At 56.1% G+C, this 27,954-nt stretch overlaps 1 protein-coding gene across 10 annotated transcripts; it reads right to left on the reverse strand.

The window, feature by feature from the left end:
* Positions 1 to 877: 877 nt before the first annotated feature.
* Positions 878 to 25,092, reverse strand: CAPN15 (calpain 15). Of its 10 annotated transcripts, none has more exons than XM_016136718.2 (12): positions 16,621 to 24,603; positions 6,592 to 8,035; positions 5,467 to 5,675; positions 5,203 to 5,386; positions 4,891 to 5,114; positions 4,039 to 4,164; positions 3,805 to 3,957; positions 3,208 to 3,369; positions 2,822 to 3,054; positions 2,574 to 2,701; positions 2,312 to 2,490; positions 878 to 2,245 (listed from the first exon to the last, which is right to left on the reverse strand). In XM_016136718.2, the coding sequence occupies exons 1-12, from the start codon at positions 16,800 to 16,802 to the stop codon at positions 2,068 to 2,070; spliced, it is 3,402 nt and encodes a 1,133-aa protein (XP_015992204.2). In that variant the 5' UTR covers positions 16,803 to 24,603; the 3' UTR covers positions 878 to 2,067. The 10 variants fall into 10 exon arrangements, with proteins under 10 accessions (XP_015992204.2, XP_036081894.1, XP_036081893.1 ...); XM_036226000.1 differs by adding an exon at positions 24,638 to 25,092 and having other exon boundaries at positions 2,068 to 2,245; positions 2,574 to 3,054; positions 16,621 to 16,901; XM_036225999.1 differs by adding an exon at positions 24,638 to 25,092 and having other exon boundaries at positions 2,068 to 2,245; positions 2,574 to 3,054; positions 16,621 to 17,394.
* Between the last annotated feature and the right edge of the window lie 2,862 nt (positions 25,093 to 27,954).

The following is a 27,954-nucleotide window of genomic DNA, read 5'->3' on the forward strand; positions in this document are numbered from 1 at the left end:
CAGGGGTGATGGAGCTAGCTCTGTGAGGACTTGAGGGTGGAGGTGTCCTGCCCTCCTCCCCCCAGGAGAGGGTCCGGCTTGGTCGGCGCAGCCGCACTGCAGCAGGGCGGGCATCTTCGGGCGCCGAGGTGAGATGTGTTGTGGCAGCTCCCCCGCTGCCCGAGGCCCGCCTGGAGCGAACACTGCTGGTGGCTTTAATTGCTTTCACATTCGATAGGCTGGCCTGTGACAGGCCTCTTACACCCGCTGAGTGCCAGCCTCTGCACCCCAGCCCCCCACTTGTTCAGGGAGGGTGGCCCTGAAGCCTCTTTCCTCGACTGAGACTGTAAACCACAGACCAGGCGGGTGAACAGCTCCATGTGCCTGGCTCCATGTGCCATGGGCACAGTGCCTCCCAGAACAAACTAGAGGGAACATGTGGCCACTAGGGTCACGCAGGGGCAGGCCATCACCTGCAGGAGAGGATAAGGAAACTTTTCTTGTGGTGTGGCCCCCTTGCTCCATCTGCTCCCGCCTGATGACTGATAAATTCAGACAGACACTCCTAGACAGACCTCTCACTGGGCAAAGCCTTGCATATGTACTGTCCTTCTGTCTGCCTGGGGCTGAGGCTGTGTGGGGACCAGCCTGCCAACCACTGCAGGATCTGGCCCAAACCTCTGTCCCGCATGGACATCCAGTCCTTCCTGGGGTTCAGGCAGTCAGTGAGCAGGGCACCCCTAAACGCTCATTGTGAGGTTGACCTCCGGTACCAGTGAGCCACCTTCATTGAGATGTTGACACTAGGGTAGTCTGGGTGCCCCTCGGCACAACTCTGTAAGTGATAGGGGGACAAGGGGTCTGGGACCCCTGGGAAGAGTGATAGGCAGACAAGGCGTCATTACAAAACAAAACATTTCATTTGGTCCATCAGAGCCTGAGTCTGGAAACACCCATGGAGAATCATTCTACAGGGCTGGGGACCGACTGATAAAATAGTCTCTGCATCAGAAGAGCTGGCCATATGTACAGGGTTAAAAATATTCACAGCTCAGAGTAAAAGGAGAAAATATAAAGGAGGCCCTAAAGGGAGTGTAGTGCGTCCCGGTGTTTCTCCAGGTGTAAAACCCCCTGCAAACCCCACAGGAAGTGAGAGGCGGTGGGTAGGGCTGCCAGCTGCCTGGGGCTGCAGGGCAGTGAGGCCAGGCAGGCCCCTGAAAGCTGGCCTCAGATGTTCACAGGCAGATGCAGGACTTCAAGCAGCCATGGGGAAGAATGGGCGGGAGGCAGTCCAGCTCCCTGGGCTTCTGAGGCAGAGGAGGGGCTAGGAGGGATACCCCACGTGTGCCTGGACAGAGCTGGCCAAGGATTTCTGTCGGACCTTGGTCCTCCTGGCAGAGGTCAGGTGGTGCTGAGGACAAACCACCTCACTAAATGGCAGCTCCTGACCAGCAGCCCCCAGAGCATGGCTTCGATCCTGGAGACTACTCCAGGAATTGCATAGTGTTGCCAGAGGGGCAGCTGGGACCCTCCCCGACCCTGGTACTGAGCCCACCAGGTACCTGCCTCCTGTGACACACTGCTGGGACTCCTGGGACCCCTGCTTGCCTTGTGGAGCTGGGAGTGTGTGAAGATGGGCTCTGAGGGCAAGCTGGGGAGAGAAGCCTCCTGACTTCGTGCCCCACAGAGGGGATAGTCCCTGCTCTCCTTGGGGTCCCAGCCTCTGACCTGCCCAGACTTGGTTTTGTGAGTGGAGCTCTTGGTTACCTCACGCAGGCTGGAGGCCCCAGGCCCATGGGGAAGGGGCAGCCTCATCTCAGCCCCGGCTCACCTGAACTCAACCTCGAGGCAAACTACTCATAGGGGCTGATGCACAGATCCCTCACACTAGAAACGGGTTCAAGGTATTCTGCTTGGCGGTTGGGAGGCCCTGGACAGGAGGGAGGGGCATGGAAGAAGGCCCAGGGGAAGCTGTGCCCCATGGCTGGTGGGTCCCTGGGCAGGGTCCTGAGATTCTGGTTCAAGCGTCCTCTGTTGGGGTCTCCCTCTTAAAGTGCATGTGGGGGGGGGCAGGCAAGGGCGAAGTGGTCACAACGGCCGGGGCCCATGCAGGCCAGCGACCTCCGGCGTGAGTGGGGGGCTGTGGGTGCCCCTGGAGGCTGTCCAGTCGCTGAGGAAGGCCTGGGCTGCCTTGCGGTGTGCCAGGCGGTGGGTGATGGAAAAGCCAGCGTTGCCCTCGAGCTGGGACAGGATCACGAGGACCTGCCTGGGGGAGGGGGCCGGTGAGGGCCAGCGGAGGCTGGGGGGTCAGGGGGGTGGGAGTGGTGCCCACCTGTGCAGGGGTGGCACACTGTCCTGGGTGCGCAGGCTGCCTCGAGTGGATACCACATTGAAGCTGTCAGAGCAGTCGCACTGCACATGCAGGTAGGACTTGGGGTGCCGGTTCTCTACGACCACGATGAGCCCTGCCCAGCCGTGAGTCAGGTAGTAGCAGGTCATGCCCTCGCGACCCTGGGCAGACAGCGGTGTGGGCTGGGCAGGGCCTCCTCTTCCCTGTCCATCCCCATCCCCATCCCCCTCCCTGCCCACCTCACCTCATGCCTCTCTCCCCGACTCTCCGTGAGCAGGATGATGGCGTCAGCCAGTGTGGTGGGCTGGGCCTCTACGGGCTCCACCATGACCAGCCTTGAGCTGTACACAGCCAGCACGTGGCCAGGTGGCTCTGGGGAGCAGCGTGGGATTCCCATGGAGGGGCTGGAGGCTGTGGGGGTTGTGAGTGAGGGGGGCCTGGGGCGCTGTGGTGGGGAGGGTCCGGGGTCGGGGTGGGGGTGGGCGGCGTTACCCTGAGGGGCGGCCGGGGGCCCCGGTGCGGTAGGGCTCCAGTGGTTGAAGGCACAGCACACCACGGCATATTCGCCAGGCTCCAGCATCACATCACAGTTGACAAACTTCTTGACAGCACGCTTGCTGTGGGCCAGCAGGCGGCCCAGGCTCAGGCGGCCACCGCTGCCAAAGGAGGCCCGGAACACCAGGACACACAGGTCTAGGAGGTGGCTGTCTGCCGAGTCTGCACGCCTGTGGCCAAACCCGTGTAAGGGGTTACCAACAGCACCTATCATCTGCCGGCCCCACCCCCTCCAGCGCTCCAGCTTCACCCACCCTACCTTTGAAACCCCCCAACGCTCTGGCTCCGCCCACACGCCCACTGGGGGCTCCAGCCCCACCCACCTGCTGCCCTCCTGGAAGAGGGCGAACTCCAGCGATGCACGCTCCAGCACAGTAAGCGCTGTCACCCCCACAGGCCCACTGGCCGAGTTGGGGAAACAGCCCTGCACCCGCACCTCCTGCCAGTCAGAGTGCACCTTGCAGATGTCCACAGAGTCGAAGTACCTGGGCAGCGAGAGGACAGCCTCACTGAGCAGCCCCAACCCCAGCTCTGGACACCCAGCAGAGCCAACCCCACCAGGAGTCCAGACACCTCCTACAGCCCTCATACCCTCCCCGCTCCCTGCTTCTCTGTGCCTTGGGCATCTCTTGGGGCCTGTCAGTGTTCCAGAAGCCCTGGTGCTGGCTATTGCCTAAAGACACCACCAGAGGGCTCCAGGCCCCAAGGATGACCCAGAGCTTTGGAGACAGAACCCTACAATCACCACCCCCAGGCCCTAGGTCGACACAGGGACAGGCTAGGCCCCTCAGGAAGGACATGGTGTGGGTTAGGGCAAGGGGGTACAGAGACAAGTGAGGTGGGTGAAGATAAAAGTGGCTGGAGCACAGGGTGGCCATAGGTTAGACACCGGACTCCCACTGCCCGAAGAGTCCAGGTACCTGATGAAGTCATTGTACTCCATCCAGAAGACACCCTCACTGCTGCCGTGTGGCATGAGCTCGCCACGCAGGTGACTTGGCCAGTGTGGCCACTCATCCGACCAGCTGCCGTTCCAGGAAAAGCGGCCCCATGGGTTCCGGAGACGCAGGAGCCTGTGGACCATGGGGCTGAAGGTTACAGCTTCCACCACACATCCACATGCCCTGGCTGCCCATGGCTGGCCCAGCCCCTACCTGGAGCCCTGGACGTCACGGACATCCAGGATGGAGTAGGCGTGGCGGGGACGCAGGCCCAGGCTCTCGTAGGAAGCATCATCCACTTTCATGTTGCCCCCCCCACAAGAAGCGCCCATGAGGAACCTGTGTAGGCAGAGTGGACTTGCTCACTGGAGAGGCTTGCTGACCAGGGGGCGTTGGTGATTGGGGGCCCTTTAATAACCAGGGGCCTCACTCTGTGGGCCTAACTCACCCCTGTTGGCCCTGGGGGCGGGGGTCCTCCCTGCCTGTGGGGGAATGCATATCCTGGGGACCCAGAAGGCTTATGGGACTCAGGAAGTGTGGGCCCAAGAGCTCAGAGGGCTTGGGCTGGGGGTCAGGCAGGCTTGGGTCCTGTCAGCTCAGGGTCTTGGCCTCCCAAGGAGATGGGGGAAGCAATACTGCCCAGAATCAGAAGAGATCAGGGCATATCAGCACTGAGCCATCTCTTCCAGGCCTATGGTTCTGAATCCTCTTTACAGACATGCTGACCATTATGTGCCAGGTCTCAGAAGGCAGCCCACTCCTACCAGGTGCCTCTGTGGGCTCCAGGCAGGTGCTGAGGGTTATTACAGGCCCATTCAGGTGTGGGCTGATGGGCAACACCTTGCCTATTCCCCTGGTTTGAGCAGGTGGCAGTGGGAAGTGACGGGACTGTCAGCCAGGCCTAACTATGGTCAACTCCTACTGGAAACATCTTGTGAAACTGAGGGTGTGGGTCAGAGGGCACTTGCCCCTGCTTCTCCCACCACTCCAGGCCCCGGGCTGGCTGTCCCCTTGCCTTGCCTCTCCTCCCAAACCGCTGACCACCGCAGCACCCGCCCCTCTTACCCAGCCTCCTTAGAACTCAGCATTTTGGCCCAGATGAGGTCAGTGTCAACGGGTTCCTCGCGGGGGTTAGTGGAGCTGACCTGCAGCGCCAGGCTCTCACAGGGGGCGCCGGTGAGTGTGGCCAGGCCTTCGATGGCACGCCCCGCCTGGAGGGCAAAGTAGGAGCCGTGCAGCTTGGCCAGCGCCTTCTCGATGAGGGCCACCCATAGCTGCTTCCGCTGGGCCTGTAGGAAGAGGCTGGAGTCAAGAGGCCTGCTAAGGCCTAACCCCGCCCAACCCTGCCCCCCACCCCCTGCCTGTCCACCCCACCACCTGCGAGAAGAGGAGGAAGCCGGCCTCATCGCAGGGCAGCATGTCATCCACCAGCACCGTTGTCCATGTGCCATCCTTGCAGAGCCGCACCTGGTAGGCACCCTCCTCACACAGGCTGCGAGTGACCATCACCCGCTCAACCAGGTCAGGCCGCTCGGCCAACACCGCCAGAGCACTCAGGAACCTGTGCAGAGTTGGGGGCCTCTCCAGTGAGCACAATTGGATCATTCTACTGCCCAGCCCGAGTGGGTGCCCCAGACTCACCAGCAGTTCCCCAGCAGCCCCTGTAGGATGTCTGAGGGCCGGAGAGTGTGAAATACGGACCAGGAGGTGCTGTGGTCCCTGAAGACGGAGCAATTGATCTCGTGGGGCCGCAGCCACTGTCTCACACGTTGCTGGACACTGTCACCCACAGGGAAGCCCACAGATTCAGGCCCAGGGGGGAAGCTGTCATCTACAAAGTTCACGCTGTTCTGCAGAAACCATAGCCACATACATTCAGGCTGAGCTGGTTGGCCCCGGGCCCAGGATGAACCTTACTCTGCCTGGAAACCCAGGACAGCACCCTGAAAATGCTGCCTGAGCCACAGAAAAAATGGGGTAGGCATGTGTGCAGCCACCCTGACCCATGTGGAGGACTCAGCTGGGGCCTTATGTGACCCACACCACCCTGTGTGAGCATGGGAAACCACAGCCAACCAGGACACTACAGGCCAATGATGGGTCAGTGGGAGGTATATGTCCCAGGGATATGGCGGAGCTCCCAGCCTGAAGGCCATAGGGATGCTGAGTATGGGGTGCAGGGAACTTTGGTGGTTTCCCTGTCCAGCCCATGGCCCACCACACCAAAGGACCAGGAAGAGCGGTGGGGGGACCTGGCTGGGACAGAGAAGCCAGGACATAAGACTCCAAATGGGGTGACAGGGTGGGCTGCTATCAGTGACGGAGGGCAGAAGAGTATGAAGGGGTGTCCCAAATCCGAGTTTTGGTATGGTCTCCATGACTAGAGGAAGCACTGGGCTTGCCTGTTGACATGAAGCCTCTACCTGTGTCCCCGCCTCTTTGCGCCTTCAACATTTATGTGAAATCATACCTGAAAGGGATCAGGAACACAGACTATGGGTTCTTGAACCCTTGTGGGCACAGAGGTAAAAGAGGCACGATGAAAGCAGTGGGGACCAGCTATGCACAGGCGAGGGGACTTGGTGGCCCAACCGAAGCTCAGGGCCGGGCCAGTGCTCAGAGCTCAGGGAAGAACTCTTGCTGCAGGTTCCTCCCTCTCCCTGGCTGGAGAAAGGGCAGCAGGGAAGGACAAAAGATACAGAGGGAGGCATGGATCTGGGGCTAGGAAAAGAACGAGGCACAGACCATTGTCTCAAGGGGACTCACCTCCCGGCAGAAGGCCACGATGTTCTCCCAGAGAGCTTTGGCCTCACCCTCGTCTGTCTGCCGCCGCTTCTCCACATGCATACTCTCCCTGCGCCTCAGGGGTGCGACTCCCCGGCGCTGGGCCACTAGGAGCTGGGGTGTATGGCAGGCGGCACAGTGCTTAGCCCGGGGTGTGTTGAGCAGAGTGCAGGCTGGGCAGGCCCACTGGCCCGACCGCTCAGAAGGTGCCTCAGGAAAGAGGCGGCAGGCCTTGTGGGCCGTGCAGAGGCCAGGCTTGTCAGTGCTGCAGTCAGGACAGCGGGCAATGGACTCACTATGCTCCTGGAAGCCATGCAGCTTGGAGCAGCCACACGCTGTGCACCTGGGGGCCACTGTGGGATTCTTGAGCGTGCACTTGGCACACGACCAGGTGCTGAAGTCGGGGCTAGAGGGGCTGGCTGGTGTGTAGCGCACGATGTCACCTGCCAGGTCAATGACATCGGTGCCTGGCATGGCACCACAAGCTTCACACAGGCTTGTGGGGCTCGGTGTGGAGCAAGAGCTGCACCGGCGCAACCCAGAGCTGCCTTCAGCCGCCTCCTCCTCCAGAGCGCTCAGTCGCTTGCCTGACAGCAGCTCTGCTAGACGGGAGGCTCCTGTTGCAGTACGCCCTGGCCCTTGGGGGGGCCCCTTGGAGCCAGTGGGCTGGGTGGCCTCAGGCACCAGTGGCTGCAGCTGGGGGGGTACCTCACGGCGGCTGCGAGGCACGGGGTTGTTCTGCAGGGTGGGCGAGAAGGGGCTGAAGGGCAGCATCCGGGGAAGCTCCTGGTCGTTGGCAGAGGGAGGGTCGGCCTCGGCACCTTCCCCAGGCTGGGGTGGGGCAGGGGTGACGTGGAAGCCAGCAGGCGCCACGACTTCGGGGACCACCAGGGCCTCGGGAGGGATCCTGGGCAATGAGAGTTTTCGGGGTCCTCCGCAGGCAGAGCAGGAGCTGGCCATGGGTGTATTGTGCAGTGTGCAGCGCGGGCAGGCCCAGCCGCTCCTGGGTTCTGTTGCCCCCTCCTCCTTCTCCTCTGGCTGACCCCCAGCCAGCTCCATGGCTACTAGTCCCTCTGTCCGCACTGGACCCGCCTCCTCCTTGCAGCTGCTCTTGGGCTCCACCAGGATGGTGGCCGGCTTGGGTAGGACCCCATTGATGACTGGCAGCAGGGAGGTGCCAGGCACGGGTTCTGGGGCAAAGCCACACACCTCGCAGGCCTCCTTGCCTAGGAAGTTCCGGAATGTGCATCGGGCGCAGGGCCATTTCTGCTCTTCAACACTGAGCCGCAGGATCTGGTCGAGGTCAGGCTTGTGCCGGGGTGCCTCACAGATGGAGCACTGGCGCTGGCCAGCCGGGTTCAGGAATGTGCAGCGTGCGCAGGACCACTCCCCAACAGCGGCCATGGACCCAGGCGAGTGTGTGTGGCTGCAAGGAATGGCCCCAATCAGTGCAGGCCTGCAGGACAGGGACCCAAGTCTCCACCTGGGACAAGGGGGTCGAGCCAGAGGGATCTGTGCTCTTCTGAGCTGTGATAGATGTCAGGCTCAAGAGGGCAGCCTATAAGAGGCTTGAGGACCGTAAGGAGTGAGAGACACCCCCAAGGTCTCTGAGGGATCTCCACAGCTCTGTCCTCAGACCCCTTCTAGAGGGGTGGACTTGTGGGGACAGACGGATAAGGTTGAGCCATACCATCTTAGTGGCCACGGGGCCTTGGTGTGGAGGCGGTCTTTGATCAGTCTCAGGAAAGAGTGTGAGTGAACTTCCTAGACAGGATAAAGGGCATCTACAAAACACCCACAGCGAACATCATACCCAGGGGTGAAAGACTCAACGCTTTCCTCCCAGATCAGGAACTCAGCACTGCTACTTAACATTGTGCTGGAGTTCTAGTCAAAGCAATTAGGCAGGAAAAAGAGATAAAAAGTATCCAACTGAAAAGGAAGAAGTAAAACTACTTCTATTTGCAGATAACATAATCCTATACATACAAAATCCCAAGAATCTACAAAAAACCTACCAGAGCTAAGCAAAGTTGTAAAGACCAACACACAAACGTATTTCTGTGCCAGTAATGAACAATCCAAAAAGGAAGAAAACAACACCACTTAAATAGCATCCAAATAATACCTAGGAATAAATTTAAATAAGAAGGTGAAAGACTTATACTCTGAAAACTACAAATAGTTCTGAAAGAAATTAAAGAGCTAAATAAATGGAAAAACATCCTGTGTGCAAGGATTAGAAGACTTAATATAGCTATGATGACAATACCAATGCTACCCAAAGTGATTTATAGAGTCAGTGCAATCCCTATCAAAATCCTCACGGCCTCTTTTTTTTTTTCAGGAATAGAAAAACCTGATTCTAAAATTTATATCAAATTGTAAGCTGCCCCACCCCAGTAGCCAAAACAATCTTGAAAGACAGGCAGAAGGTCAAGGCAGACTAGATGTCTACATATGGTCTACATAACCAATGGCATAGAACGGAGAGTCTAGAAATAAACCCTCACGCCGATAGTCAAATAATTTTTGACAAGGATGCCAAGACCATTCAAAGAGGAAAGGACAGTCTTTTTAACAAATGTCGCTGGGACGACTGAATATAAACACTAAAGAATGAAGTTGGGCCCTTACACTATATCATATTCAAAAATTAACTGGAAATAGATCAATGACATAAATGTAGGAATGAAAACTACAGAACTCTTAGAAGAACAGGTAAATTTTCATGACTTTGAATCTGGCAATGGATCATTTGATATGATGCCAAAAGTACAAGCATATGAAAAAAAAAAACCAAAAACTAGACTTCTACCAAAATTAATAACTTCTGCTTCAAAGGACATCAAAAAAGTGGAGACAAGCTGCAGAATAGGAGAAAATATTTGCAAACTGTGTATCTTACAACTGTCTTGTATCCAGAACAAAGAACTCTTATAACTAAAAAGAAAAAAAAAACCGTTTTAAAAAGGGGCAAAGCTTCTATTGCTGCATAACACACACACACACACACACACACACACACAGAGGCAGGCAGGGAGATTGGGGACAAAGGAGTTGAACAGGCATTTCTCCATAGAAATTACACAAATGGCCAATAAGCATACAGGAAAAGATATTCATCACTAGTTATCAGGGAAATGCAAATCAAAATTGTCTTAAGGTATCACTTCACACCCACTGGAATGGCCAGAATCAAAACCGAAGACGATGACAAATATTGGCAAAATTGTGGAGAAGTTAGAGTCCTCACCTACATTGCTGGTGGGAATGCAAAGTAGTATAGCTGCTTTGTAAAACTGTCAGAAAAGTTCTTCAAAAAGTTAAATAATCCTACTACACAACCCAGCAGTTTCATCTCTAAGTATCTACCCCAAAGAACTGAGAATTGGTATTCTAACAAATATACACACATACATGTTCATTGCAGATCTATTCACAATAGCCAAAGGTGGAAAGAACTCAAATGTCCATTAGCAAATACATAGATAAGTCACATACACACACAAAAATTCTGACACATGCTACAACATGGATACACCTTGAAAACATGCTAACTGAAAGAAGCCAGACACAAAAGCCTGCAACATCTAGGGTTCCATTTATATGAAATGTTCAGGACAGGCAAATCCATAGAGGCAGAAGGAAGACTGGTAGTTTCAGGGGCTGGAAAGCAACTGTACAATGGGCATAGGGTTTTCTTCTGGGGTGATGAAGTGTTTTGGAACTAGGTAGAGGTGATGGATGCGCATTGTGAAAGTACGAAATATCACTAAACTGTTATGTGAATTTCACCTAAAAAAAAGTCTGAGTACACAAAGGGAAGGCAAGGGCACGAATGATTCTCTTCACACTATGGGTGGGGTCACTCCTAATTCAGGGCTGGGGGACCCAACTGGCTCTCTGCTTCTGGAGTTTCCAGGGAACCCCCTGGACAGAGGTCAATTCTGACATGTGCTGAGGGCTATGGGTTATCTGATCATGAAAAGCAACCCAGCAGAGCTTGTGGCCATTTACTGAGGACACTCCTGCCTAGCAGAGGACACAGGCTCACCCAGGAAGCCTTTTTTGTCCCATGCTAAAGCTCTCAGACTGATTGATTCCAGCCATTACAGTAGCTTCCTAGGGGCAGGTGGGTGGGTGGGGGTGTGTGTGTGTGTGTGGCCATGGGTGGTGACCCACATGCAACTCAGCAGTCCCTCCTGACATTTCTCCAAAGAGACATGACAGCCCAGCGCCTAGCACAGCCTAAACTCTGAGGAGGCCAAGCACTCTCCACTCGTCTGCCCATTGTCCACTCAGACCACTGCAGGCCCAGTTCTGCCTGGCAGAGGCTCAAGGACACAGTTCCTCATCTTGAAGCAACATGCAAACCCTGTTCCTCTCATAGTGTGCGTCCCAAGGTGGTGGGGGCCACAGCAAGCCCACGGGGTAGTGAAGGTGGCAGGCCACCCAGCCTGGGAAGAGCAGTGGGGAAGTGATGGTGGGGAATATCCAAGGTCAAAGAAGGTGGGAGAAGGGGCAAGTCCACTGCTACCACCAGCCTGTCTGGAGCAGCCTGTCCCAAAGTGTGACCCACACCCAGCCAGACATGGGATATCCTCCGTGCGGGAGGACACTGCCCTTCTGGGATGGATGGAGACTGGTCGGGGGAAGGGCACCTGTCTGTGGCTGCAAGGCTGGCAACACTCACGGTGGGCTCCGCCCCACCTGGAGCTCCTATCCCAGAAGGCCTCTGGCTGTGCACTGAGGGGCAGGTGGGCTGCTGCTAGGATGCGTCTATGTCTCAGGGGCATGGCAGACCCCAAGGCCCTGGTCCTGGGGGAGGGGTAGCACCAGGGGCCAGTCACTGGAGCAGGGCCCATAGGGAGAGCCTTGTGCCACATGCCAGGTGTGGCCAGAGGACATGGTACTCTGAAAGCTGCCAGGCCTGAGGCATGGCAGTGGGGTGGGCACATGGAGGGCAGGGTAGGAAGGGCTGAAGGACTGGCCAAGGAGGTGGGAGCCAGGAAACCTGTACTTGGCTCCCAGGACCCTGCTGGTTGTACAGAGCAGTGCAGGGCACCCACCTTCCACCCTCCCAGGGTTCTCCCTTCATAGTCTACCCTACAGGCTACCTGGAGTCCCCTTTGCTGAGTGGGTTCTTGGTCACCTGGCCTTCCAACCTCATCCAAGGCTGGGCCTCTGCTCCTCCCAGGTGTACAAGAAAGGTACTCAGGCCCATAGCAGGGCAAGTGGGATGTTCCTAGATGGCTCCTCCCAATAAGATGGGTATTAGGGGGTGTTGCGCACCACAACACACAGTCTCCTATACTGCTGCTCTACCAGCAGAAAAATCAATTGTTTTTTCACAAGGCGTGAAGCTTGTGCTTCTGTTATGTTCATACTGAACCCTTTTGGTTCAAGAAAAAAGAAAACTTGCCTCTTCAAAAATAAACCAAACAAAAAATCTCCCCTGGGCAACATAACTGTTTCCCAGAGCTAAGAGCAAACTCTGTGAAGCTGCCTTCCTGGTCCGCCTGTGTAGTTGGGCTCTGGGGTGAGCAGGTGGGTGCCCAGCACCAACAGAGTGGGCCTAGGCCAGGGCCAGGTCAGCTTTAGACTTAGCTCCCATGTTATGTAAAGCATAAGAAATCTGCCTGGATGTGACCAGGAACTGTACCCCTGCCCCTACCCCCTTCCCTATTAGAGGAGAAGGGCCAAGGTCAAGGTGTGAGGCACGGCAATGTGAACCCTCTCCATGTGCGCCCACAACTAGGGTCTTGAGCAGCCTTCACCCCAGCCCTGGGCTCAAGGGATGATCACTCGCCCTGTGTATCTCACTTGGCCTGGTCTGACCCTCCATAGACCACATGCTCCTGAGAGATCTCTGGAGAGAAAACTCAGGCCCCTGCCTAGCAGGAAAGGTGGGCCCAGGGCCCTCCTAGGACATAGCTGCCCTAGGCTTCAGACCCCTGGTGGTCCCAGGTGCACTGAGCAATGAGAGTCTTATAAATGCTGCAGTGGGGGTGAGCGGGGAACCCGAGCCCCTGTTCACTCAAGTAACCTGCCAGCTGGCCTGTCCCTGGGCCGGCTGCACATGAAGCATGGTGTCTGCTGGTCCTGGCCAGCATCCAGCAACAGGGCAGGTTTCACAGCCATCCTCATGGACAAGGCAAGTCGGGAAGTTTCTGTCTGGAATTCAGAAAGGCTTAAATAAATGCAGTGCCAAAAGATCAAATTTAAGCCTAGGGAAACAGAGGTAGAGCCCGATGGAAGCAGCGCCCCTCTGGCTGGAAGGAGGCTCTAGGGACGGTGGTGGTGGCACAGCCGTGGGGCTGGCACAGCTCTCCCTCACCAACCCCCAACGTCTGTATCTCGGAATCACTGGGCCATGAGGGGAAGTGGCTCAGGGGTTAGTGACAGGTGAACAGAGGACCTCTGAGCAGCTGAAACTCCATGGCCACCCTCAACGGCCACCCTGACATGTCTCGGGGCTGAAGGCTCTGCAAGGCCCAGAGACCGAAAATCCCTAGAGCATCTGAAGGTGAGGCCAGACCACCAAGCAAAGCCTGGGAGTAAGAGAGTCGGGAACCCAGAGTCAAACCAGACCCTCAACAGAAAACGTTCCTAAGTTCCAGGACACTAGCTCAGAGGCCAAGTCACCCATACTCCAGGACACAAATAATCACATCTGGGAGAAAACTGTATGCTCATTAAAAAATGACCTGAGTTACTCCTTACAACAGGAAGGCCAAGTCAAAAGTGAGACAACTATTCAGAAAAATCCAACACCAAATACCTGCTCTACCCTCATTATCTGAGTTGCCAATACTCAGTTCTAATTCAAAAGGGAGGGCTCACAATAGAGTGCCCCAGTGTCCAGGACACATGTTTGCAGAAACATGGAGGCACAGCCCCATCTTGAGAGAAAGCCTTTTTCCTCCCTAGGAAAGCTAAGAGTAGTAAGTGGTGCCACACACAGGGGCCTGGGTCAAGCTGCCGGACCTGAGGCTGGGCTCCATGCCAGGAAGTCTGGACAATCTGTTTGGCTGTGGCATCCTGACCTGGACCCTGGGTTCCCTTGCTGTTTCCAAAGTACACCAGGCACCTCCCTTGGAGGTCACCCTCAGCCAGGCTTAGGTTGTCTTCATTTGCGTCCCCAGGGAAAGCACAGAGTTTGTAGGTGGCTGATGCTCATAACAATAGCTTATTAAGGTGAATAGTTCCTGGGGGCATCACAGTTCCCGGCTTGGCGGTGCGTTACAGGACACAGGCACGGCCAGTTTTCTCAGCTTCATCACTGTAAGGCAGTGTGCTGATATAGTGGAAGGGGCTGACATACTGCTGGCTTCTGCATGTGCCTTTTGAATCCCTGATGCCCTGTCAGAGCAGGGAGCGGTCTCTCCCATGCACATACCTGGCTGACACCCCGGACTGGTGGACTGCTGCACATGTGTGTCTTTGTTTCCAGGTGTGCATCGGGGGAGACAGTCCTGTCAGGATCAATGTGCAGGGGCACCGTGGTGGGCCACCTGCCTTTCTGCTCCCTTCCTGCCATCTGTCCACCCAGCTCCCCGACCCCTGCTGTTCTTTCTCATCTCTCATTTGGGTGCCAGTGAATTCCTCAAGGTCATTAGCACCATTTCTTCCTGATCTGCCTCTGCCCACTGCTCCTAGTGGCAGACAGTAACCACCTTGAGGTCTGGGCCTGACTGCAGTGGCTGTGGAAGGAGCTGCCTGGATGCACCAGCCTAGAGAAGGGGCCTGGAGGGAGCCAGAATGAGAAAGGGGAAACAGAGTTACCAGCACTTGGCTTGACAGTGTGTGTGAGTCAAGATCCAAAGTCTAACATGCACACGCCCCTCAGCACACCAGAAGGGCCTTGGAGGGAGCTGCCTGGCAAACTCCGCAGGGTCCATAGTCCTGCTGCTGCTCAACCCAGGGTCCGGCCTCCCTCCCTGGGACCCAGTAATTCTACTCCTAGCAATTTATCCTAAGTAAAAGAATAAATGGAAATCTGAATAGATGCTCAATAGTACCAACCATTAGAGAAATGCTCAAACCACCATGAGACAGCACCTCACACCCAGCCAGAATCAAAACCACAGATGATAAAAAGTGTCCAGGATGTGGAAAAACTAGAGCCCTTCCCCACCTTGTTAGTGGGAATGCAAAATGGTGTAGCCGCTTGGGAAAACAGTGTAGCAGTTTCTTGAAAAGTTAAATATAAACTTGTAATAAACCTCAGAAATTTCATTCTAGATATCTACCCCAGAGAAATAAAAATATATATTTACTTAAAAACTTGTACACAAATGTTCACAGCAGCATGCGTCACAAAAACCAAGTGGAAACATCGCAAGATGTCCATTGACTGAGGAATGGATAAGTAAATGAGGTCCATCCAGACAACAGAACATTATTCAGCCATAAAAACAATGAAGCACTGACACAGGTCGTACATGCATGGACCTTGAAAACATTACACTTGGTGAAAGAACCTAAATACAGAAAAATGCCTATTATGTGATTTCACTTATGTGAAATTTCTAGAAAAGGCAAATCTATAGACAGGAAACTGGGTGGTTGTCTGGGGATAGGGAGGGACTGCAAATGGGCAGGATCTTTTGGGGGCATGCAGATGCTGAAAAATTGGATTGTAGTCATGGCTGCATAACTGTAACAGACTAAAATCATTGAGCTGCACACTTGTGAGGGGTGAATTTGATGGTAAGTTATATTTCAATAAAGCAGAAATACAGAGATGATCACTAGCGTCTCACTGATACAGTAACAAGGGGGAACAGAGGAAATTCTCTAATAATTCACAATACCTCACTCCTGTCTCTCACTAGTCCCTGCCACTGTCTGGCCACCTGGCACCTCCCTCTGGACCTCAAGCCCTTGAGTCCTGCCCGCTGGGGTAACTAATAAGACCTCTGAGACTCTTACTTGGCTGGATGTGTTACTTCCTCCAGAACCCTCCCAGGTTCTTCCTCTGCCAGGGACTCAGGCCTTAGCTCCAATGCCATCCCAGGGGGCTGGCCCCACTCCTGCATGTCCAGGAGAGGGCCTGGTGGGAGCCAGGAGAATGAGAAAGGGTGAGCCGAGTCACCAGGTACTTGGCTTGATAGTGTGAGTCAAGGTTCAAAGTCTAACACATGCGCATGCCCCTTCAGCGTGCTGCCTGCCTAGTGGGGAGTCCAGGACGCACCTTTGAGAGAGGGAAGACAGCATCTGTTTCCCAGGCCTGGGTACCCAGGGAGAGTGGGAGCTACCACTGCCTCTGCTCCAAGGTGCGAGGAAAGCTGAGAGTCTGCTGAGCACGACACCCCTCCCTCTGGCAAGATCATGGGACTGGGTAAAGGCAGGGGTATCAGTGTCAGGATGGGACGTTGGGGCCTGACCTGCCCTCACACCAGTCACCAAGGCACCCCTGAGGGGAGGCTCTTCAGGTGATCCAACAGGCAGTCTAGGCAGAGTCTGGCCATAGCTTGAAAATGGCATATGAAGATTTGCCTCTGTGGCCCCATAGCCCTCACTGTTCCCCTGTAGGCAGCAACATCAGAGCAGGAGTGCCACACACAGATAAGAGGCCAGGGCAGTGTCCCTAAAATTCTGTGGGAAATGAGCCAGCATTCTCAGCACATGCCAGTGCCACCTGGGCCTGGGGTTGACAGGTTCCCCTCTCATCCAACGAAAAGTTCCAGAAACAGCTTCATCACAAGCACCAGACTAAACACTCTATGCCCAGAAGCAGGCTGTACATCCTGCCCCAACTGTCTCTGACCAGCAGGCCAGGACTCACACTGTTCAGCTGGGGGAGAGGGCCGGCCTTCCAGACCTTTTCTGCTAAGCATGGAGCAACCTCAGAGCCTCTCAGGTCTCATGCCAGTGGGAGGAAATGGGTTGCCAGAGGACCCTAAAGAATAGGGACTCCACTTCTCTGCAAGCCCCTCTGCCAAAGAAGGGGCATCTTGACAGAGTAGCATTCCCACCCCTGAAGGATCCCCCCATCTTTCTTACCTTCGGGCTCGGGGGCGTAGGGGCTGGTGCTGCCGGGTGACCAGGGCACCGCCCCAGAGAGGCCCCCCGGGGCCGCTCCTACACCAGCCGGCCGTTGCCGGGGGTCCCGGGTAGGGCGGCCCCCCAGGGAAGCCATGGTCCGACTCGGTCTCGGCGGCCAGCGAGGAGGCGGAGCTCCCCATGGCCCCCTCGACGGAGGCCAAGCTGAGAGCCGGGCCTGGTCACACGCGGCTGGAGCATGGAGGGAGGTGAGCACCCACACAGGATACAGGGCAGCTGGGCTGGTCAAAGTCACACAACAAAAATAAACACAGAGAGAATAAAGAGAAAGAGAAGAAACAGCATGATTCACAGGAACAAAGCCCCAGGAGCTCTGGGAGCATCCCTCAGTGTGAGTGGCCTTGAAGCGGGAAGGGGACAGCCACTAAGCAGGGATCTGGGGCCTGCAACTGACCCAGCAGCAGGCAGCCTGCAGTGCCCACCCCAGGTACCTCTACAGCAGAGGCCCACACAGCACCAAGGGCCAGATGTCAACAGAGGTGCATCCCCAAGATGGGACACACTGGGGCCAGGAGCTGGGCTGCAGGTACCCACCCCTGTCCCATCACCAGAGCCCCCTTCACCACTCCTGAAAACGCACATCAACCCATCAACTGCCCACAGGAGAAGGATGGTGGTATCACCAGCTGCTGATCTTCAAAGAGAGTTTTATCCTCAGTGAGAAGAGAAATGACGTGATTTTGCTTTATTGTAGAAGGATCAGGGTATACTTAACTGAAGGAGAAAGAAAAACAAGGGAAGTGAGCACAGTGGTGCAGCCCTGCGGGACAGCCTCCAGAAGGACAGAGTGCTACCACGCAGCCAGGCAAAGACCCACACAGTCTGTCTACCCACATAGCCCGTCTACCCACATAGCTCTCTGAAGCCCTCCTGAGGGAGAGCCTCCTTGATCCAGAGAAACTTCAGGGGCCCAAGAGGAGATGGGTGACATAGGAGGGACCTGGGTGGCTGGCTAGGCCTCCAGTGCTCCAGGAGAGGCCTCTGACTCCCATGGGCTGAGGGGAGAAATGAAATACAGCCCAAAGGCATCCACCCTGAGATGGAGACAGCCCATCTCATTTCGAATGTGGCAAGTCCCAGTCAGGTTAGGGAAGATGCCTGCACTTCCTCTCCTCACCTGCCTGGCTGGGCTCTGGGCCAAGGTGGGCGGGTGTATGCTTGGCTTTCCAGCTGTGCAGGTGACCAGCAGCACAACCCCCCACCCTGGGTCCACCGTCACCCTTCTTCCAGTTCCCAAACAGGTACAACAGGGGCCCGGGCTGGAAGATGCATCCTTGCAGTACAGGCAGGCCAAGGGGCACCCAGGGTATGTGGGTGGGGCTATGTGGGGTTCCCCACACCTGAGAGTTACTAACAGCATACACAGCTCTGGAGGCCGGCAGAGGTCAAGCATAATGGGACATGGGAAGGACCCCTGCCCCGTAGCAATAACATTCACTGGGACGCCTTTTCTCTGAGGGACAGAGATGTGGGAGGGACGTCAGTGGGACGTGGCTAGCAGCACCTGGTGTCCCTACAAGTCACCTGCCATTTAGGCCTCTGCCACAGAACATGGCCACAGCTGAGCAGTGGGGCAGTCCCTGAGGCCTACAAAGCTGACACTGTCTCCACCTGGCCCTTGAAGAAACACCTGCCAGCTCTGGCCACCAGCAACACTGTCCAGCAGGAGCGTCATGTGAGCCACAGGGGTCAATCCTCGAACAGCCACATAAGAAAGGTACAATAGAGAGGTTACGGGAATCTCGATGATGTACCTCATATAACCCAGCACACCCAAAACATCGCTATATCAATATGAGACCATGTGGGAACTGCATGACACCATCTAGGGTTGAAGTCTTTGGACTCAACTGTGGTTCACACTCGCCTCTGAGTAGACGAGCTATGCCCTGGCGTCAGCAACCACACGTTGGTGACTTCCATACTGGGCAGCACACAAGCAGGCACAACAGCGGGCCTACCTATATCAGATGTGGGTGCTCAGAGCACAGAGCACACCCATCAGCAGTCAGTTCCACATCAACCTGGGTCACTCAGGACACCTGCCTCTCCCCTGATTACAAGTTAGACACGGGAACAGATAGAACGGGCCCCTGAACACAACTCCACACAGGAGCCCCTCATGAGAAAAGGGCCCAAGTGTTTCTGACACTCCCTTTTGCAGCCAAATATTGAGGAGGTGAATGGTAGGGAGGGGAGAAGCAGGTGAGAACAGGTGAGGGCTTAAGTTGGAGTCAAGCCCAGTGGAGGTGCCCATGAAGCAGAACTGCTCATGACTGGAATCTAAGATGGCCTATTTGTGATAAAGAGCTTTGTCTGTGTCTACCAGGAGAGCAGAGGACTGGGCTGCATGGGGGAAGCCTTACCCAAGAACTCCCAAACCAGGGATGGAGGCAGGGCGGACAATGCCATCTGCAACCAGGTCAGGTGACGCCATCACACACATCTGATGTATGTAGAACCAAAGGGAAAGCCAACCCTAATATAGAGTGACGACATGGCTCTAGGCCTCCCAGGGCAATGTGTGGGGCCACAGGGGCCTGGCTCTGCCTGGAGGAAGGAGCGGCTAAGTCCCACACAAGTTGGATGTGCTGCCTGAAGTGCAAGTTCCCATGAGGACCCATCTTCTCTTCACCAGTGTTCTTAACAGGCCCTTAGCCACAGGACAGTAAGTGCTCAGGCCCGTCATAGACACTTGGGGTATGTGCTGGCCCCCCAACACGCCTTCAGGAAACTCTGACCCTGTAGATTACATCTGGGGAGGGTGGGAAGCCTATTGAGGGGTGGGCTATGTGGCAGTGGCTAGGCTTCTCCTGGAGGCTCAAAGAGAAGGGACATAGAGCAGGGCAGCCTGGTAGGGCACCCTCCCCCACAGAGAACGGCCAGCTCCAGAAAGGCCTCTCTGGAAATTTCTGGGGATGACAGCACCCCCAAACCCCTATACCCTGTCTTGGCCCACTGGGGGTGGGCATGAGCCCCTGGGAGTAAAATTCTACAAGGGGGCACCCTGGCTGGGCAAGGCACTCAGCCAGGCCACAAAGCACAGCATGGCTCAGCTGCCCTGAGCTAACCAAGAGTCCCACCTGCATGGGGTTGTGTGGGAAGCTCTGCCAGGTCAGGATGGGTCAATCCACAGCTTCCATCCTGGTTTCACATCAGAATAACCAGGGATAGGAGCTTTTACAAAACCTGCTGCTCAGGCCCTGTTCTTTGAGATAAAACCCCAGGTGAGGGCCTCTTGCAAGGCAGAGCTGACCCCGATCCCAGGCGACAAGCCTTGTGCAGCACTCTTCCGCAGAGCCTGCTCCTCCTCTCACCCCAGATGAGAGTGTGGAGAGATCTGCCATCCCGGCAAGAGTCTAGGTCAATTCATTCAGCAAATGCCCATCAGGGCCCTACTGTTTTAGGCACTGGACATGGCAACCCTGCCTGTAGGGGGCTCACTTTTAGGCTGCTGTGTCTTAAGAAGAGCATAATGTATAAAACACCTCCAGGCAGAAGCCAGAGCAGACAATGGCAGAACCAGCCCACTAGATTGCGCAAAGGGGTAAGGCTCTGAGACCAGCACCTCAGAATGAGCAGCTGCCCCACAGCCCCAAAGCCCCCACTGGTTCTTTCTGGCCTCACTCTGGAACTGCTGCCCTAGATTTAAATGGGACAGTAGCCTAGATCCGCCCTCAGAAGCACAGAGGTGGGGCTACTGCCACCTCCAAAGAACAGGGTGTTAATCCGTAGGGGCTAATTAGGCTGTCCCCTAGTCCTGGTGTGAGGCGTGTGCCCGGCATGGCACTCTGAGAAGACAGCAGGGGACCATTCCACCCAGAGTGACAAGTGCATGAAGGGCCAGATGAAGATGACCCTCTCCACAAGACTCCCGCATGGGATGCACCTGTCTCAAGTCATGGCAAGCTGGATCCCGGTGGTGACAGCCCGCCACCCCTCACCCCAGCTCACCTGCTCTCCCACTGCCCCTCTGAGGGTGGGCGCTGAGACCTCGGCATCTGTGAGGCAGGAAGGGGGCACTTCCCTGTGGGTGGCAGGTGAGTTGCTCAGGGCTGGGGGTGAGTAGACACCTGCCTGTGAGCCAGAAGCCTGCAGCTGTGGAGGCCATGGAGAGAAAGGCATAGGCCACAATCAAGTCCCTATGGGGAGGGAGTGGGTATTTATGCTGTTGTCCCAGCTTGAACTCCTGGGGCTCCCTGAGAGTCCATGCTCTCCACATTAGCTGGTGGGGCATCAGTCCTATTAAAACTTATCGAGATCCATCACCCCACGCCGTAATAAAGGTCCATCACCAACTGCAGCAACCCTGATAGGCCACCCACTGTACTCCAGCCAGCGCCCACCAGACATGAAACCAGTTAGTCTCCCATGGCCTGAGGAGGGCTGCCAACAGGGCAGAAACACAGAGGATGTGAAGCTCCTGCCTGAGTAAAGGAAGCTGCCCCTGCCCTACTAGAATCCAGGCTGTGACCCCGCCCCGGGAAGGGCCCAGATTTCAACCTCAGAGCTCCCAGAACTGGCAGGACAGCATTCTCCTGCAGCCATCCCTCCATTCCTCTCCCTCAAAGGGTCAACAACTCAGCAATATCAACAGTGCACTGGCTCGCCCCCTTGAGGTGGGAGGGCAGCAGAGTACCAAGTTAGAGAACCAGCTATCAGGGAAAGGGGGGGGGTTCCACCTGGGGGAAACCAAAGGTACAGCAGACAGAGCCCAGCAAGATGTGCCTGCCCTGCAGTGTGCCCCAGAATAACAGGAACAGGGTCCCAGGCCTCATATGCACAGTGGCCCGAAAGTCAATGAGAATCTGGCTTTGTCAAGACAGGGTCTGGGAAACAGGTCTCAGGAGGGTTCTGAGAATCAAAGGTTCTAAGGAGAACCAGGCACCCCTGAAGAGAGAGAGGGCGCCCATCTCTCATTCCAGTCATACTGCTCCACAACTGGTCCTACAGCACTTGGGAAAGAACTCGCCCCTACAGTGGAGATACTTGAGTTCCCTTTGTGACTGTGACTGGGTCAGCCACAGAGGGGGTTTGCCAACAGCACATCTACCCAGAAGATATGTCCCCTCTCCTGGAAGGTTCTGGACTCTGGCCCTGGAACAGATCCAGCCCCCAGCCTCTGGCTTGGGCCAGAGTCCACTGGAAAAGTGGTAACCAGCCATGTGGTCCAGTCTTGGCAGCCATCTGTGGCTCTTGTGCCGGGCTATGACCCACCCCAGGCCAGGTCCACTCAAAGGGCCTTCTCATTCCCACACACATGGGCCTGGACAAGGAATGGCCCTTGGTCTCCTTGAGAACATTCCCATGGGAGGTGGCCTGGGACGACATTCCTTTGGAAGCTGCATCGGTCCCTCACCCAAAGGCTGGAGGCCCCAGGGGAGCAGCCAGCTCCTCACTGCCTGGTTTAAGTCCTTGACTATCCCTGGACCAGCCAGGGTAGCAGGTAGGGCTGTTCAAGATTTCAGGGCCCCAGTGGACAGAGTCTCCCTTAGTCTGGCTCTGCCCAGAGGACCACCTGGCCACTCCAACCTCCAGCCACTGATGCAGGATGGGTGGCTTTGCATACACATACCTCTGCCGTCCTTCCTTCCTAGGTGCAGTACTAGGACCCAACTGAGGTGGTGTACAGCTCCAAAGACACGAAAGGACACACAGTGACCACATTCCTCGCTGCGATCTCCCTCACTTGCTTACTGTCACCTTCAGGTAAACACTGAGGCTAGCCACTCCCTGCCTACAAGGTCTACATCTGCAACAGCAAATGTCACAACACTGTTCACCTCTGAGAGAACTGAGAAGGTTCTGCTGAAATTATAAACACCCCCTAAGAAGACAGATCCAAGAATAAACGCTGTGCACTCCAAAAGTTTAACTACCAGTTCCTGTCAGCAAACTTGGGAAGAAACGCACCTGCCCCAAATCCTCCTTGCCCATCTACTCGGAGCTGCTGCCTGAACACACTACAAGGCAGTCACCCTTGGCATTTCTGGACTTCTCTGTATGACCAAGTACTTTGTCCCTGAAGGTTCCAGCTGTCCACTTTAGCACAGAGATTGGGGTTCCTCACTGTGCAGATCCACCTCGAGTGCCTACTGACTGACCTTGGTCACAGTGAATGACCAACAGTTGATGGGCTGAATTCACTCTACTTTCCAAAAGACCTGCTCTCTGGGACAGGAGAGGAAATGGACCTCTCAAAATCAAAGGCACACATGAGATAGGCTGAAGGATGCTCCAAGGAGGGGAATGGGGTCACTGTGTGTCCTCATGTGTCTTTGGAGCTGTAAACCACCTCAGTTTTGCATCGTGAAATAGGAAAGTATGTTTTCCACACGGTACTGTCAGAGAGAGAGAGAGAGAGACATTCTCAGGATTTCAGTTATCTAGTTCTCAAGTTCAATACTGTCATCAGGGGCGACACCAGAGCTCAACACGGACCTCCCAGGCATTCTTAGCAAGAAGGGGGAGAAGCTGTATCCACACTGAGGGGATTGGCAGGAAAGATCTGGTGAGAGACAAGACCATATTTCTGCTTTGAGACATTCACACGGGTGCCAAGTAATGAGGCACAGGGCAGAACCAGAGGATGGAAAAGGAAGAAGTGCTGGGCAGTCCAGGTAACAGAGGGGAGTGAAGGAGTAGCTGGCTGAGCCCAGAAGCCCCTCCAGGTCTTGGGTTCTCAGAGCAGACACAATATCTAAGTCCGTAGGTCCCTGCCTAAAGCCATACAGCCACTAAGCCTTGGGCCCAGCAGGGCTTAAACCTGGCTCTCACCAGCTTGTCTGCTCAGGAAAAGCAGCTCCAGAGATTTTCAGATGCAGAAGGGGGAGAAGAGGAGTGCCCCTTCTGGGAGCAAAACAACCTGAGAGGAAGATGAGCCCACCCCCAAGGCCAAGCTGCACTGACTTTCTGTAAGACCCCCTTCCTGCAACAGTACCAGCCAGGCTGAAAGGCAGGGCTCCAGGGTCTCCAGGTACCCTGTCGGTCTGGGGCTCTCTGCAACTTAGGCCAGGAAACACTAACTTTGTCTCTTTATATTTGAGAAAGTCACTCAGAAGTAGAAGGATGGAATTACCCTACAGACTCTGGAGGCAGAAAATAATCTCTCCACACCTGTGACTCACACAGCTCTCCAGACCTGGGCAGAAGGGGCCCAGGGATACCCAAAGCAGGGGCCCCTGGGAGGAACACAGACCCTACTCAGCACCAAGGTGAGCCCCAGTATTCCCCATAGGATGTCACGGCTCTGAGTTGTAGAACCCCGGACTCTCAGGCCTGGTCTTACAGGGATCCTGTTGCTTGGAGTCTGGTCATAAACTCCTGTACATTCAGGGGTCCCCGAGAGCTACCCCGCCACGGCCACTTGATCACACAGCAATGGTTCACTGGTCAGGACAAGAAGGGTCCCTTTTGCAGCCAACAGGAAGAGCCGGTCCGTCCAGCAGCCTGGCAAATATTCAGGAGCCACCCTCTATAACTTCCCAATGTCGTTTCAGAACCAGCCCGGAGAGGAACAGAAAAGAGGAAGTGTGGGGTGGCCAGTGGGCACACAGGGCACGCCTGCGCTTCCCTCATTCCATGGGACCGCCCCCAGGCAGTGCCCAAGAGTCCCTCAGTGGAGAGGGTGAGGGCACGACAGGGCACATCCCCTAAAGCAGTCGGAACCAGGATGCTGCCCGTGAGATAAGGGCACTCAAGGGCAGGCAGGGGCTGAGGACGCCTCCAGTGTCCGCAGCACTCTGGGGCTAGTCTCCCAGTGACTCAGATGACCCAGGTCCCCACCGGCTCCCCTCTCCAAGCAGCGCCCCCAGTGCATCCTTGGCTCTTGCCAATACCCAGGAGCTGATCCTGGCCTTGAGACCAGCAGCCCTGACACTGAGAGGCGCTCGCCAGGCCCGGGCTCCGGCGAGGGTCTAGGCCGCGTCCCGGCCCCAGCCCGGCCGGAGGGACTCACCTCCGCAACCCGGCAGCGCTTCCTCCGTCCCTGCGGCCTTGGCGGCGCGGCCTCCGGCCCGCTCGCCCCTGCCGGCCGACCCACAACTTCTGCCACCCGCCGCGCTGCCCCGCTGGCCTTCTGTGCTAAGTGGCGGAGCCGCCGAACGCCCAGACCCAGCTGAACCCAGTCCGCGTCCGGCGCCCGCCCTACGCCGCCTCCGTAGCGTAGCGCCCGGCCGGGGCCCCGCGGCTACGGCGAGCCCGGGGCGCACGCGGCGCTGTGAATCGCGCGTCCGGACTACCGCTCCCACAGAGCCGCGCGACGCCAATAGGACGAAAGTTCCGGGCGGCGCCTGGCACGCGAGGCAACCCGGGAATTGTAGTACTCTGTGTGGCCGCCAACAACAGCCCCGATTGGCGCCCTTCAGGCATTGGCAGACTTCCCGGGCCGCCCCACGCGCTAGCGCTACTAGAGATGGGGAGCTCCGGGCCTGGGCATCGTTGCGTGCTCGATTTGGCGCGGAGTGGAGAAGGGGTGCACCAGCAATGCGACTGGGACTTTAGCTCCCAGGATGCCCTGCGCGGGAGGAAAAGGCGGGGCCTCCGCGTCCTCTCCAGTCATGGAACTTCCCGCTGCGCCTGGCGGGGGGGAGTTGGGGGGCGTCTCCTGGCCGCAGGTGTGCTGCTACCTAGACTGGCACGGGGCTGCGCCATGGACTCTGCGTGTCACTGGGTCGCAGACCTCCTTAGTTTCCTCCGGGGCCTCCTCACTCTCTACCCAGCTGCCCTTCAGCTGCCTCAAACCCTCTCTGCAACTCGTTCGCTTCTTTGATTCCTCTCAAGGGCTTTACGGTCAAAGGCTCCAGTTTTGATGGCACCGACCTGGGTCTGAGACACGGCCTTGATACTTAAGAGTGTGACTAGGGCACATTACTTCTCTGGGCCATGGGAGGACGAAGTGAGATAGATCGCGTGTGACCCAGTCCCTGATAAGAAGGAAGCCCTGAAACGTGGGAAGGTGGTGTTCCTCTGCAGGGGCCTCTGAAGAGAACCTGCCCCCCCTGCACAAAAGAGCCTCCTCTGGCTCAGTCTCCCTTTATGTTCCCTTTCTGCAGCCCTGAGGTCACTCTCAGACCAGGCAGCCATGGACCTGGAGCCCCTCTGCCCTCTGTTGCCTACATGCCTTGAAGGGAGCAGGGCATACAGGATAACTCTGGTGTCAACAGTTTATGACACACAACTGAAGCACAGGGAAGCTGCTGTGGGAGTTGGAGATGCTGAGGGTAGAGCCCCAAGGACTCTGGCACTTAGGGGCATGTAGGGAGCCTGGAAAGGCATGGCCATGCAGGAGACAGAAGCAAGACATGTCAGCTAAGATTTAGGGAGTATTTGGTTGTAATCCAGTTCTGCCTCAAGGTTTGACAAATGGATGATGTTTGCTTCAGTGCCCACAAAGTCTCAGCTCAGGAGGACCTCCATGGGCAGGGCTCCATGCTCCTGAGAGGACATTCAAGCCCCATGAAAACCTCCATCTTACTCTTCAGATGCTGCAGCAGGGACACCGTGTCAGTGTAGGGGCTTTGCTTTAGCTGCAGCCAAAACAGCTGCTCCGAGTGCTCCAAGGCAACAAGCTGCCTGTGGGGCGCAGGACTATAGAGTGACTTAGCCCAGCCCCAGCCCCCTGGCCTGCATGAAAGTGACAGTGACACTTCTGACCATGTGTGGCTGTGGAATCACATGAGAGGCCTGAGCAAAGGGCTGATTCCCAGTGGGGGCTCAGTGACCACAGGTCACCTTCCTTCCCCAGCCCCTTTTCCTGGGTGCAGCATGGGGTGGTTGTGTCAGGACTGGTGTCCACAGCCCTGTAGCCTCTCAACTCAAGTTGAGTTTGGTGACTTGATGGCCCAGGTTCCTGCTAGCTCACTACCAAGTTTTGAGGAGCCAGGCCCTACACTCAGGTGAGGAGAAAGCAGGAGAATCCCAGCCCTTCCCAGGAAGGGGCCAAGGCCTACTGACGTGAGGGAGCAAGCCCAGTCACCAGAAGAGGGTCTCGGGAGGATTCTTCAAGTCTGTTGAATGTGCACTGTCCCAGGAGGGAGCTGGAAAGAAAGGGTTCTATGTGCAGCACGTGGCAGGAGGACCAGAACAGTAAGATGAGGGACATATATGTGGAGTCAACCTGTGAGCATCTTAAACATGCTGAGGCATGTGGATGTAAATTTTAAATAACTATAAAGCAGAAGGTAAGTGACTTTCGACTCCCTAGACCTTAGCAATGCCATCCCAGCTGGAGGACACCACCCTCACAACTCTAAAGATAATAGACGATAGCTCCCTTGAGGGAAGAGGGTAGGGGGAGCTGTGAATTCCCCTGGAGAAGGGGTGGGGAAGGCTGAGCAGAAGAAACCCCAGCTCCAGGGTGGGAAGCATTAATTCAAACCTCCCTGTGCAAATAAATGTCACTTGTGCCCACACTATCCTCAGCTTTGATAAACAGCAGTGAATAAGATGTGACCAAATGCCCTGTAAAAGATTCTAGTGGGCACAGGGACCCTCATTGGTGTGACAGGCATGCAGGACCCAATGCCAGCAGATGGGCCAAGGGCAGGACTCACCTGTGCTGGGACGGATGCAACTAATTCGCTGGCTGACTTTATAGAATGACCTGTAATCATATGCTTTGTGAGATGGCCTCAGATAAAGGGCCCTTCTCTAGGCCTCCATCTCCTGGTCCCTGAAATGCCAACAGGTTGAGGGGGCAGGTGCTGGGGCAGCTAGGCTGCGAGCGAAGCTGGGCACCCCTCCTTTAGTGTGGACAGGCCAGGCAGTGCACACAAGACCGCTGGAGGAACCAGGGCCTGCCATGCACCTACCTGCCAGCAGTCTTCTTCCAGGGAAAGGGCAGAATTGCCCATTAGGGGGTTTGTGGCCAGGCACTTTGAGGTTGGGGGTGGAGGGACCCCATGTGGGAGGGATACACTTAAGCCTGGGGGCATACAGGTCTTGACACTAGCCCCACATGTCCCACCGCAGTCTCCTCCAGCATACTCCGGTTAGCTCTGCCTGGGCCCCACTCCTGACCTTGCTGCCAGCTACCTTCTGGAAGAAACTTCCAGGCTTCCTTTGGGCAGCAGCCAGGCACTGCCTTGTTTCCATTTACAATGGATTTTTATCCTGTTTTCCTGCCCCACCCATGCCATGTCATTTGGCTAGAGACCCCTGGAGGGTCAGGGTAGGAGTTTCATCAGCTGCTCATGGGGCCCCATGTATTTAAGAGTTGAAAGGAGGGGCCAGCAGGCATCAGTGAAGTACAGGGAAGAGGAAGCCACTTCCATC

This window comes from Rousettus aegyptiacus, unplaced genomic scaffold (assembly GCF_014176215.1).
Source record: "Rousettus aegyptiacus isolate mRouAeg1 unplaced genomic scaffold, mRouAeg1.p scaffold_m13_p_8, whole genome shotgun sequence".
Lineage (NCBI taxonomy): Eukaryota > Metazoa > Chordata > Mammalia > Chiroptera > Pteropodidae > Rousettus > Rousettus aegyptiacus.